Source organism: Nothoprocta perdicaria, unplaced genomic scaffold (genome assembly GCF_003342845.1).
Source record: "Nothoprocta perdicaria isolate Ctin4 unplaced genomic scaffold, notPer1 scaffold_41, whole genome shotgun sequence".
Lineage (NCBI taxonomy): Eukaryota > Metazoa > Chordata > Aves > Tinamiformes > Tinamidae > Nothoprocta > Nothoprocta perdicaria.
Window position 1 is genome coordinate 1,061,496 of NW_020455655.1, and position 12,219 is coordinate 1,073,714.

The 12,219-nt window shown below is 37.6% G+C and overlaps 1 protein-coding gene across 5 annotated transcripts in view; it reads left to right on the plus strand.

Annotated features, from left to right (window-relative positions):
- The first annotated feature begins 1,086 nt into the window (after positions 1 to 1,086).
- The window catches only part of NEDD4 (neural precursor cell expressed, developmentally down-regulated 4, E3 ubiquitin protein ligase), a 40,574-nt gene continuing 29,441 nt past the window's right edge, over positions 1,087 to 12,219 (plus strand). For 3 of the 5 annotated variants that reach the window (XM_026045722.1, XM_026045720.1, XM_026045723.1), the window contains exon 1: positions 7,971 to 9,472. In XM_026045722.1, the coding sequence (XP_025901507.1) occupies positions 7,971 to 9,472 (1,502 nt within the window). Of the gene's footprint in view, positions 1,155 to 2,880; positions 2,960 to 3,261; positions 3,301 to 4,594; positions 4,649 to 7,970; positions 9,489 to 12,219 lie in introns of those variants that run through there. The other 2 variants (XM_026045724.1, XM_026045725.1) reach the window with 2 other exon arrangements.

The following is a 12,219-nucleotide window of genomic DNA, read 5'->3' on the forward strand; positions in this document are numbered from 1 at the left end:
TGTGAGTTTGGTATCAGATGAGCCATGAAACACGAATGGATCTACTCAGTTCTGGCTCTTAGATGAGCTCTACTAAAATCGYGTTTCGTGTATTCCAGGAGAGATGGCTTTTACAGAATGTTCCATCTTAATATGTTTGCTAGGTCAAAAGTTGCAAACCTTGTCATTACCTCATGCAGCATATAATTTGAAAACGTGCAAATTTCGTATTTTATGTGTTTTAACTTCAGACTAGCCATTCAAAACAAGAAAAGGTGAAATAATAGATGAAGATCGTACCCTTTAAAGAACTTTATTTCTTCTTCATAAGCTAGTATAGAGTGCTGGGCTGGTGAAGTGTTCAGGAAAATTAAAAGCATTTGTGCCCCCTAAAGCAACATGGAAATTTTCTACAATGCTCTGCATTYTGTCTTATCTTTGGAAAATGCCTTTTTTTTAAATGTGTATCTTAATATACTGACTTCAAACCTACTGAATTTTGCCTGAAAACAAAATTGGTTTAGGTAACTTGATTGGTTTAGGTAGAACTTGAGTTGCTTTACTTTTTAATCTGTGGAATTATTTATTTTCTGCGTGTGCGCAGCCGACCGGATAGGGAGCTTTGCGAGCCGTGCAGGGAGAGCGGGGACTGTCACGGCAGCTCTGTTCATCCTCTTGTCATCTTGCTCCTGGGGGCTTTGGGGATAGAAGGCTGGTGGGAACAGTTGTACACTACTAGCTTATCCATCCTGTCATCCTGTCCTGTCAGCACTAAGCATCTTAGCTCAAAATAAAATCCTGCTCCCTTGGAATGGCAAGAAACAAAATGAGATGCTGAGCTAAARAAGAATCAAGATATTATATTTACATTTCTGATTTACTGAGTTTTGTACTTACTGTAGGTGGATATAATGGTGATAATACTTTAAAAGGGACAAAAGTAGAATAAATTTGATGCTGAAACTTAGAGCCATTTCCAACATAGAAAATAATAGCATCAGGCTGGCTGTTGTTTTCTGTGTGAGTTGGAAGTTATGCTGATTAAAAATGAATCTGAAGTTTAGATTGAATGTCTCTTGAATACATTATTTTGTATTTTAGGATAACACACGAATTGTCAGGGTGAAGATTATAGCTGGAATTGGCCTAGCCAAGAAGGATATCTTAGGAGCCAGGTAAGAATGTATGTGATTAATGTAAAAGGTTTAATACATTAAGGGATGCTTCATTTTGTTTCCACCACTGTTGATTATACATAGTGGACAGTGATTTCAATCAATCTTGCTATGTCTCTTTCAAAAAAAAAAAAAAAAAAACTTAGAATCATTTTAACTGGTAACTTTATAAAGTGATTAGAGACTATATAAGCATGAAGACATCTGTTTTCTTGCCCAGTTGTCACTTGGAAAAAAAAAAAAAAAAAAACTTAGAATCATTTTAACTGGTAACTTTATAAAGTGATTAGAGACTATATAAGCATGAAGACATCTGTTTTCTTGCCCAGTTGTCACTTGGACAGATATCTCATGCATTGGCAAAACAAAGTGTGGGAAGTTAAATCTTATTCTCCCTGCATGGTGAAATAGTTCTGGCATGGATGGGGTATGTGTGTATATGTATACATSATGTGTAATATTTTACTGCAGCTGGGTTGCAGCTAAAATAATAGTTCAGAAGAACCAGCTGTAAATGCTTATAAACTAAGTTCTGTCTCATCTSTGCTTGAAAGACTTGGAGCGAACGCAGCACAAAACCGTGGTAGGACCAAGACTATTTCAGCTCAATTTATATGCAGAGCAACAGCACTCACCACTTCTACAGATGTGGTAAACCGTGCCAGTGGCTTCATGCTCTTGATACACGCAAATTTAGAAGTTAAAAATCTGTAAGGGAAGGAACAATTAAACTAGTTTAAAATATTAACCACAATAAAGATTGGACTTTGTAATTGAAATGCTTTGCGTTTGTCAAATTGGCAAGTGATGACATGCAGCTTGTAGTAGAACTGCCTTTTCTTCTGGCTTGTATACAGAGAGTATAGAAAAGTACTGATGCTGTCAGCTGTTTTGGCATGTGTACAGGAATGCTGTTATTTTAGCACTAGCAATATTATTGTTGTACGTGGTATCAGTTTAGCCTGAGGAAAAATTCTCGAGTGATAGTCATATTTTCCCTTAGCCAGACAGTCTCTTTCCAATTTGTTTTTCGTGTATGAACCTTTTACTTTCAGAAAAACATGACATTTTTTTCCTCATCGTAATGTAAATATGTAAAAACTATATGCTCCCTTGCTGTAAGGGCTGTAATCACCTATGTTCATAGCCTGTGTGAGCAAATTGAGAGGCTTGTGTCTGTTCATGAAAAGTAGAGATTCAGATAATCTCCACACTGGAATCTTCATCACAGGAAGGGGAGAAGAAGAGAAAAAGGAGGCACTCGGCCATTTTAAACAACTGTATTGGACACCTTCATTAACAGGAATACAGTTGGACTCAAAATCTGTGAAGCTAATACACATTTAGTAAAAATGCTGTGTGTAGGGATGAGTACCTCAAATTCCAGATATTTAATTTTTTTTTCTAATTAAAAAACAAAGCTTTAATTCTTCAACCTTTTTCAGTCACAACTGGAACTTAGGTGTACATCTTACAGAAAGGCGTGAGGATTGCAGCAGTAACTAGCTATACCACTCRACATGCTATAATGAATAAACTCAGTAACAATCATTAGATTAGTTTATCTCAAGCCATTTAGAAAATACTTGTTAAGTGTAAGCATGTAATATGTTCAGAGAGTTCCTGGAACTGCGAATTTCCTGGCTTCTATTATCTTAAGCCTTCTCAAACTCAACTGCTAATAATGGTAACAGGGTATCTAACAACAGCCTTTCCTTTTTTCTAGTGACCCCTATGTGAAAGTGACAGTGTATGATCCAGTGAACGGAGTCCTTACCAGCRTTCAAACAAAAACTATTAGAAAGGTCAGCTTTTTTATTTTTGCTCCTAGTAGAGCGTGGAAATGTGTCAAATGTACCTCCTGAGTGAGAGGACATGGAAAACATCCCATGATTTATCCTGATTCTCTGTTTATGCCATTGTTCTAGTATCTTCCTTTCAATAATTTGTACGTGAAAGGTCAATTAAAAGCCAAGTTAAAGATTTTGTGCTTTCCTTTTAAGTGGATTATGAAACAAAATGAAATAGATATAAAACATGAAATGGTACCAGTAGCAAACAGTCATTGTAACCAGTGTTGACTTTTCCCCCTTCTTTCCTTATATAGTCCTTAAATCCAAAGTGGAATGAAGAACTTTTATTTCGAGTAAGTATTTTTTAATCTTACTACCTATGTTGGATGCTGTCATATTAGCAAAATTACTAATACTGAAATCAGAAATGAGGTCTTTATAATAATATTTCAATGCTTGCAAATTACTTTCCATAGAAATACACTTGCAAGTGTTAAAGCTTAAAATTTAATTCTAGCACAAATATAAACCTTACAGTGATAGAGTTTTGCTTTCACAAGACAGTATTTTGTCAGTTAATACATATAATGTGCTTAATCCAGTGTAGTTCAGATTCTCTAGTGGTATTGTATAATACAAAGACTATCTTAAATAGAATCATCTATATTCTTCCAATTCATTTGCCTTTTAGCACTTAGATGCACAATTGTGTTTTTCTACCTTCATTATGACACCTTTTCTTCAAGGTCCACGTTGATGGTGTAATTAAGTTTAGACAGTAGTTTTTCTCAGAGATGTACTCTTCACTAGATGTTTTTTTGTGATGGAAGCTCTAGTCTTTATTTTGTTTAATTTTTCTGGGTTATTGTATTACTCTTGTTCAGCTTAAAAGTTTAAAGAATTCTGATTTCATGCTKTGCCACTTTATTGCTATAAGAACAGTTACCAAGGTCCTTTTGAACTCCTACTATAGTTTGTGATTCTAGTTAAGAGGATATACCTGCATACAATGTGACATACAGTTACTCAAGAATCAGAGTTATAATCTAGATGCCAAGATCATTAAGTTACTTTAATTTTAAAAGCCTCTTTTGTGTAATTTGGAAACTTACTTTCATGTGTTTAAAAGTTAGGGGTAGCTCATTTTTGCTCAGATAGTCAAAACAGAGCAAATATTTTCTTTGTCAGCAAGGATTTTTTCAAGTATTCAGAAGATAAAGAGATTCTTTATGAAATACTGGATATCCTCTACTACATATCATCGACTTCAGTGTAACTTGCTTGTAAGCATGTGATGTGTAGCATGTAGACATGTGCACATTAAGTGTTTGAGAAAGATTTTAAACTTTATGGGGCAAATACTGCCTGTGAGGAACACAGAGATAACTTAATTGCAGATAATTGAAAATGCTTATCTTCCAGAATATAGAGCTGCCCGATTTATTTATTTGTAAAACACAAGTTTACATTGTCATATTCCTGAGCTCACTTACCAAGTTCTAGGAGAAAATGCAATTTGTAATTTTGCATTTTTATTAGTCTTATGTGTACCTCCCTTTGTAAATCTGGACATTTTGCAAAATAAGACAAGTGATGAAATTTATCGTATGTTTTAACTAATACTTAACACACCTTTCTTTTTCCTAGGTTAACCCTCAGAAACACAGACTCCTTTTTGAAGTATTTGATGAAAACCGTTTGGTAAGTCCTTTTGCCTTAATATTTCTATTTACTAAAGACTTGTGTGAAAATAAGTTCATCTGAATGCTATATAAATTAATAGYTTTTCTTTTTTAATAGTAAAAAGCTAGACTTGGCTTAGTTGCCTGTCTGATACTAATGCACTTTGTGATTTTTCTGAAGCAGTAGTATTGCAAGGACCGAACTCTCAACTTGCTTTAACTTGTAAAAAAATCATTCTTTTATGGTGCTTCCCAAATGACATGGTCAAATCCTTGAGTGGTTTTGAAAGCTATGCACTGAATTCACTATTTTTCTACAAACAAAATAACATGAAGAATGCAATTACATGTGTGTGTGAGAAGCTTTTTCTAGAYGTGAGAAATGGGATGCAAGAGTGTGTGTGCATTTGTTGAAAATCCAGCAGCAGGACAGTGGATGCAGACCTGGAAGATGGACGTCAGGTTGTAAGTTAGGAATAGTTGTGTATTTCTTTCCAAAGAGAGTTGAACATGACCCTTCCTCTGACACTGTTGTTATCTTCTGTGTGAACATACCTGCTGCCTGTTTGTCTGTATTCTCCTGTAAATGAGTAAGATGGTGTAACAGAGTTGTGACAGTTGCATCCTGCAGCTTTTGAAGTCAGACATTCCCTCTCCCTGGAGAGGCAATATAATTTTTCCTTCTGTAATAGTTTGGGTCTACTGTGTAACATTGAGTGCTCTTTAGTTTATATTCTTAACTGTCTTGCTTTCGTAGTCATTCTAAAGGATCTCTCTGTGCCTGAAGACTGTAGTGGCTATGAAGAACTTGGTGGTGATAGAGGAAATAACAGTCATTGGCTTAGGTTTGGAAATGGTGCCTTGATTCCTACATGTGGTTGTATTTTGATACTGAAACAGTAAAACCTAATCAGTCTTTGTTGTGATTCTGCACTCACCTCCCCACCAGGAAGGGCAGTGATGTCGTTAAGGAGGTGGACCACTGAGGTGATGCTGAAAAAATTAATGATGTTAAAATTAAGCAGTGGGGCTGTTTTTTTTCATGTCAGCACTGACACAAGAATTTGTATTAAAAAGTCATTTTACACTGAAAAGGAAACTCTAGTTGCTTGGCTATAACAAGAGAAGAGACATACTGAGAAATGTGACTGAAATTGGCAACTCAGAGTTACCAATATCTGTCAGTTTATCATTTATGTAAGCATCATTTCTATAAATAGCTGAAATAAGTTTGGAAGAACACTTCGGATTATTGCTGATGGGCAGGAGGTAGGTGTTGCTTCCTTCTACTGAAAGCACAAGCTTTCTAATAAAATGTTTGTACTTTGCATGTTAGTATGTACTTTGCATATTAGTTTAAATCTAGTAAACTCTGCTACTAATAAATTTGTTGGAGAGTAAAGGAGCTTTAAGAAATGCCTTGTATCTTTTTTTTCCCCTCTTGCTTATATTCAAGCTTTTTATTTTATTTTTTAATATAGTGCTTGAAGTTCAAATGCAGCTTTTGGAAACTGTGACTAAAAAGCTTTTTCGGCTTTTTATGGTCCTTCCCACTTCCCCCCACCTTTTTATAATATTTGAAGAAGTCCAGGTGGTGACATGCAGTGAAATAGATGAGCTATTGTATTTGTTGGCCTTTTATGAATAAGCTAGTATTCACTTAGTGCTGCATTCTAATAATGGAATTCAAGTAAAGGAGGTTAAGTAGGCCCTGGAGTATAATTAGAAAACAAATTTGTTGCTTGCAAACAGAGTACTGTGAGTTTGATTCTTGACTGTTATTTGGGAAGGAGGTATAAATGTTAATTTTATTGCATTCTCGCTTAAAATACAGTAAAGGTTAAATAAATATGGAGCAGAAAAAAGTCCCGTAGTATGACCTATAAAAGTATAAATGGGCTAGTGTTCTCTTCTGTTTGYGCTTTTTCAGCAGCAGGAAGTAATGTGTGGTGGAGTTCAGTACTGCATCATATAGGGCTCCTGTATTCTAAAGTACCTTCATAGCTGGATGCTTGTTTCTAAAAGCCACTTAAGAGCAAGAGTGTCTTTTTTCAGAAGTCCCACTAGGTGCCAGCAAAGGCCCTTTCGTGATGGTAGGAAAGACTAAAACACTTGGAGGAATTCAGTCCAGTTACAYTGTCAACTATTGTAGAAGTGTTAATTTCTTTGAATGCCAATCCCTTTATCAAAAAATAAAAACCTGGTAGCTGTGAATGTATGAATTGCTAGTCTGTATGTAAAGATCATATTGGACAACTTTTATTTCCTGTGATGGTACTCACTAATCATATACTTACTTAGGTGATCAGTGTATGATTTTCTTCTTGATGGTTCAAAGTGTTTATGTAGCTGGTCATGTATTTGCAGGCCAAATCTAACTCTGATGGATGTCCATTTATTGTGGACTCTTCAGGACACACAGGTAATTCAGTTTGGAGAAAGAAAAAAATCTTCTATTGCTGCTAACAGTTTCAGTTTTGAAAAAGCTTTAAAAATGTTATTTAAAGTGGTAGGCTGAGAATTGGTGCTGAATTGGTCAGAATAACTGTTGTGGTTCTAATCCAGTGTATTGCACTGAAAAATACTGAGCAGTTGGGACGGTGCTCTTATGTGTGAATCTGTATGAAGAGTGATTATTTCTCAATGTTTAGACTGAGATGCCTGATTTTTGTAGATCTTTTTAAATAGCATAAAAAAAATACATTTTTTAAAKGGATGAGGCTTATTTCACTGGTTTTTGCATAATTCAGACCTCAGCAGTTTGCTAGCATGGTTACTATTTGGAAATTCAATCCTGGACTTGATACTCAATTATACGGGACTTCATTCCTACCAACTTCCTGTAATTCTAAACCTATGGGTAAAAATATTAGCAGTCACACGCTGCTGAGGAAGGCGCGGACGCGTTGGCTCAGCTCGTGCAGCTGCAGCAGGAGCTGCCGCTCCGGCCGCGACGCGCGGGCGGTTTACATTGTGTTCGCTCCTGCCGGCTGCCGAAGGTGGGATCGGAACAAGGTCAGCAGTGTTTGCCAGTGCTGCAGCTGAGGCCGTTGGAGCCTAAGCACTTTGCAAACGAACGCGTCCTGACCACGGGCAGTCCACGACGGTCCAGAAACTGCAGTTCCACAAATCGCTGACTTATTTCGAGAGGTACTTTGTTGCTGTTTGCTTTTTTTCTTCTCCCCACTAGCATTYGGTAGAAACCGGGACAAAGACTGCAACTTTTATGGGCTTTTACCCCTGTAATGTGCTCCGTCTCGGTTCTGTGCGGCTGCCTGTAGCCTTTATGCTGAAGGATTGTTGTGGTTTTCATTTGCTAACATGCATGGAAATGAGAACAAATGGCACGACAGCTAAGACTGCGTTTTGCAACCCAGAGAAGCAACACGGATCCATTATCAGAAACGTCTGAAGATGTTTTGGATAGTCACCATCTCATGTACTTCAAAAAACCCTCACAGAATTCTGTACCTAACATTGCACAACTGAAGCCAACTCCTAGACACGTCGTCTATGCACCTATAATGCAGGAAATAATTAATCAACAAGGCAATGCAACTATTTCTCCATCACACACAAAAAGGAGCACCTCACTGCACATTTCTCTGCAGTCTAGAAAGCATAATGGAAGTTTTCAGCCCGGAGATGGTGTAGCTGCTAGTGAAGACGCCTCCTTCTTCAGTATCGGTAATGAAGGAAGCTGTGGCATTAGAACTGTAGTAGATCATGGATCTGATGATGGTCATCTGAACAGTGCTGCTTTGTGCAACAGCAGCYTGGGCAGCATCGCGGCCAGCGAGAACGGATCCTTCAGCAGCGCCGGCAGTGACTACGGGTCGTGCGCGAGTACCGCCAGTGATGGTGGTTCATACACCAACAGCATCGTCAGCGACTGTAGCAGCTGYACCCTTTCCATAGGTGATGGTACTTTCTGTAATAATGTTGTGTACGGTAATTCTTCATATAGGAACGCAGCAAACAAATGTAAACCTTGCAGGAACAGCTCATCTCAGGAAACACTGTGTAGAGGTAACACTGCTTTTGACCAGGATGCTTTGTCGGTGAGGAGGAAAACTAAAATTCCCCTGCGACGTTGCTCGTCATTGGTAATCTTCCCGAGRAGTCCTTCGAGTACCCCTCCGACTTCCCCAGTAAACTCGGGTCAGCTGCCACCGAGAGGGGTCTATCAGACATCTCACAAGCTGATTATTTCTCCTGGCGAACTGGCACAAAAGGAAGATCATACCATTCCCAAGGGATTCCTTTCCACAGCAGTCAATGGACTTCGGCTATCTAAAGCAGTTTGCTCTTCTGGTGAAGTTAGAGATGTTCGACCACTTTACTTGAATAGCTCATTACAGGACAAAAATCCAATTTTAAATAGTTCTGAGCAGGCACCTTGTGACGAAGTATCTGATGGTTACTCTTGTATTTCAGTTCATCTTGCTCAAAGAGCATTTCCATCGAGTAATGAAATGGTTAATGGCTGTTGCAGTCCAGAGTTAAATCTGAACTCCAGTGCAAAATACCCTCAGATAAAACTGGCACGTAGCACATCTGCATGTTTACCCTCAAAAATAGATTCAGAATATCAGATTAATATAAAGGAACTAGGAAGACCGAATGCACAGATGAGCCGAACCCACCAGGTTTTGCAAAGAAGCGTTTCATTAGAAGGATCATGTCAAAAAGTTTCTTGCTGTTTATCCAGTCTTAAATACAAGTGTCAAAATGCGAGGACGTCTCAGTTGCACATACAGTTCAAACCGGGGAATGAAGCAAAACCAAGTGGTGTTAAGAAAAGATATGGAAGCTCTAAAAGGGAATTATCTAGCAGTTATTTGTGGAGGCCCCATAAGGTGAGTGCTGTGGTTTATACAAAAATGCGGCAGCATTTTACAAATTGAAGTTAACTGGAAAATCCTGCATTTCATCCTAAGGACTTGATTATAGATATTGAAGAATTTCCTAATGATGTTGAACTGTCACTATTAGGAAGTTAATTTTAATACTATCTGTAATGCTTGGGTTTTAGATATGTTTTTTTGTACTGTAGTACCATTAGATGAATAGTTGCTACAGTGCAATACCTGTATTTGGTGTATTATAAACCATAATTTCCTGTTTACATGAACTTGAAGGGATTTCCTTGTCTAGTTAATTGGGCACTTAAATTAAAAACTCCACTTGCATTTTAGGTAGTTTAAGTACATGAATTGCTCAATAGATATGCTCAATAGTTATTGAAATTGCATATAAAAGCTTAAAAATTAATAGCTTGCTATAGTATCCTGTAGGCTTATGTAAACTTTACAGATCAGTTTGCTCTACGTAAAATTAAAGATAAGTTCCATTTGAGCAGAGGAACTGTAAATACCATTTGTTTCTGTATACACCCTGAACCACAGGAATTTTCAGTTTCCTCTCCTTTTTTTCCTTCCAACCACTAGTTCAGCCCAAGCGGTACACTGTAACTTAATACTTCTCCCAACAACATTGCTGTCCAAATTATAGTACTTGAGTCTGTAAGGGTTATATTAAATATGTATTTTTSATAATGAAAAGCGTTTTTATCTAAGGTTCAGAAATGAGTTTGCTCTTATTAACTCTGGAGATTGTTTACATTGGTAGTACAGCTTAAGGTACAGTAGTGGATTTTAAAAAAATCTTTTAAGGTAGGGGAGAGTGGAAACCAAGAGTCTGAATCCCAAATTGTTGCAGCTCTGCTGTGTTCATCATGTATTTGCGGGTAGCTGGAATTATGCTTTGTTTACATATGAATTAAAAGATACACAAAACTGGATGCTASGTGTTGTATAGCCACATCTTTGTTTCAGACTTCTTTGCTTCAGGACTACTGCCACAGGAGCCTTTGTGTCTTGAAGTGGCCCTTTCAATCTTAGTGTAAAATTGGTTCCTATATAATATTCTGTAAAACACATTTTCAGAAGGAATAAAAACTCGTCCACCAAACAAGTGAACAAAACCCTCTGGCTAACTACAGCAATTCAGCATTTGCCTAGAAAATAGATACATTCTGTTGCACTTTCTACTAGCCTTCATGGCAATTATAATAGGTTCTACAGTAATTATTTAATTATATAGGCCGGTTAATTATCACGGTGTATTGTGACTCATTTAAAAATAAACAACTCCCAAAATATTTCTCTTGACTCCAGTTAGTCTGGCCTAGTATATTGATATGCTGAGTCTGGGTTCAAATTTAACAAGTTGATACTGGAGTAGCATTTAGTAATGTCAGCTATCTGTACAGAGCAGCCATGAAATCAAATCAGTGCTTTGGTCAGAGTCTGAAGCAGCGAAAGGTCTATGCATTCTTTTCTTGTGTGCCTAGCTACTAGCCTTCAGCCACCTAATATCAAATTTCCTGCTTTCTATAATCACCAGCTTGTTAAAGGCTGACTTGAAGGGGGAAAAAAAAATCAAAACCAAAAAAAAAAAATCGGTAAGAAACTGTTTCTGTTACAACAGCCCTTGGATTATTTTTGATTAAGCTGAAAAATGTGGAGYGTTGATGGCCTGCATACCTCTCATGCATACAGTGAATGAGTTCTGCAGCGGATAGTGGCATTTCATTTATGTGAAGCAGGAGGTGGAGGTATAAAAGTCTATGATTGCAGCATTGAAGATTGTCCTTGGCTCTTTCTGTATCTATTATTTTTTCAGTGCATACAGCTCTTCTATGAGTCAGTGCAGAGCAAAAACACTGCTCAGGCCAGTGATGTGAGGGTAGCAGTGAGCAGGAGGACAGGTTACATGTCTGCATCTCTACAAATATTAAGTAGTTGAAAGGACAGGAGGAACAGTTGGTACAATTCCATTTGTTAGACTGTAAACATAAGTCTAAAAAAGGGTTACACTAATTTCTTCCACAAGTCTAATGTTGTGTTGACTTTACTTTTAGTGGTGGCCATTCCTTCCAGATCAGGATCACTGCTGCTTAGAAAATATAAGTATCTGAAGTGTACGTACAAATCTCTTTCAGCACTATGTACCTTCAAAATAATTTCTTACAAAACAAAGGGAAGCATTGTAGTGTTTTTGTTTACAGGCTATTTTACTTAAATTTTATTGAATGGAATGCAACAATATTGAAGCAAAAATTTTCAGAGGTAGCATACCAAGCTATGTTGTCGTTCTTGTATGAAGAAAACTTTCAAYTGTTACCTGTCAAGAACTCTATATTTTGTGTTTGTAAGGGAAGATACCGTTCGTATTTTCCATACTGATAGCAAAGGTAGTGTTGAATACCATCAACCATTTCTTTCCTTTAAACTTGGATAAGAGGTCATGATGGTTTGAGGGGTCATGTTTCTTCACTAACCCACCACACAGCTGACACAAACACGCTGAGGGGACCAGAACCCGCCTTGGGAAGATCTGGATTCCTCTGATGAGTGCGACACCGCCGGATGCTGCTTAGGCTGCGAGTGTCGTGTTCTCTTGCAGCCTTTTGATGTCAAGTAAAGCTGCTGTCCTTGTGAAACTCCTTCACTGGCTTTGTGGTTGAGCCTTCCCAGGCCTCAAACCATGCGGAGACATACAGCTGTTCGTCCTGCTTTGGCACCC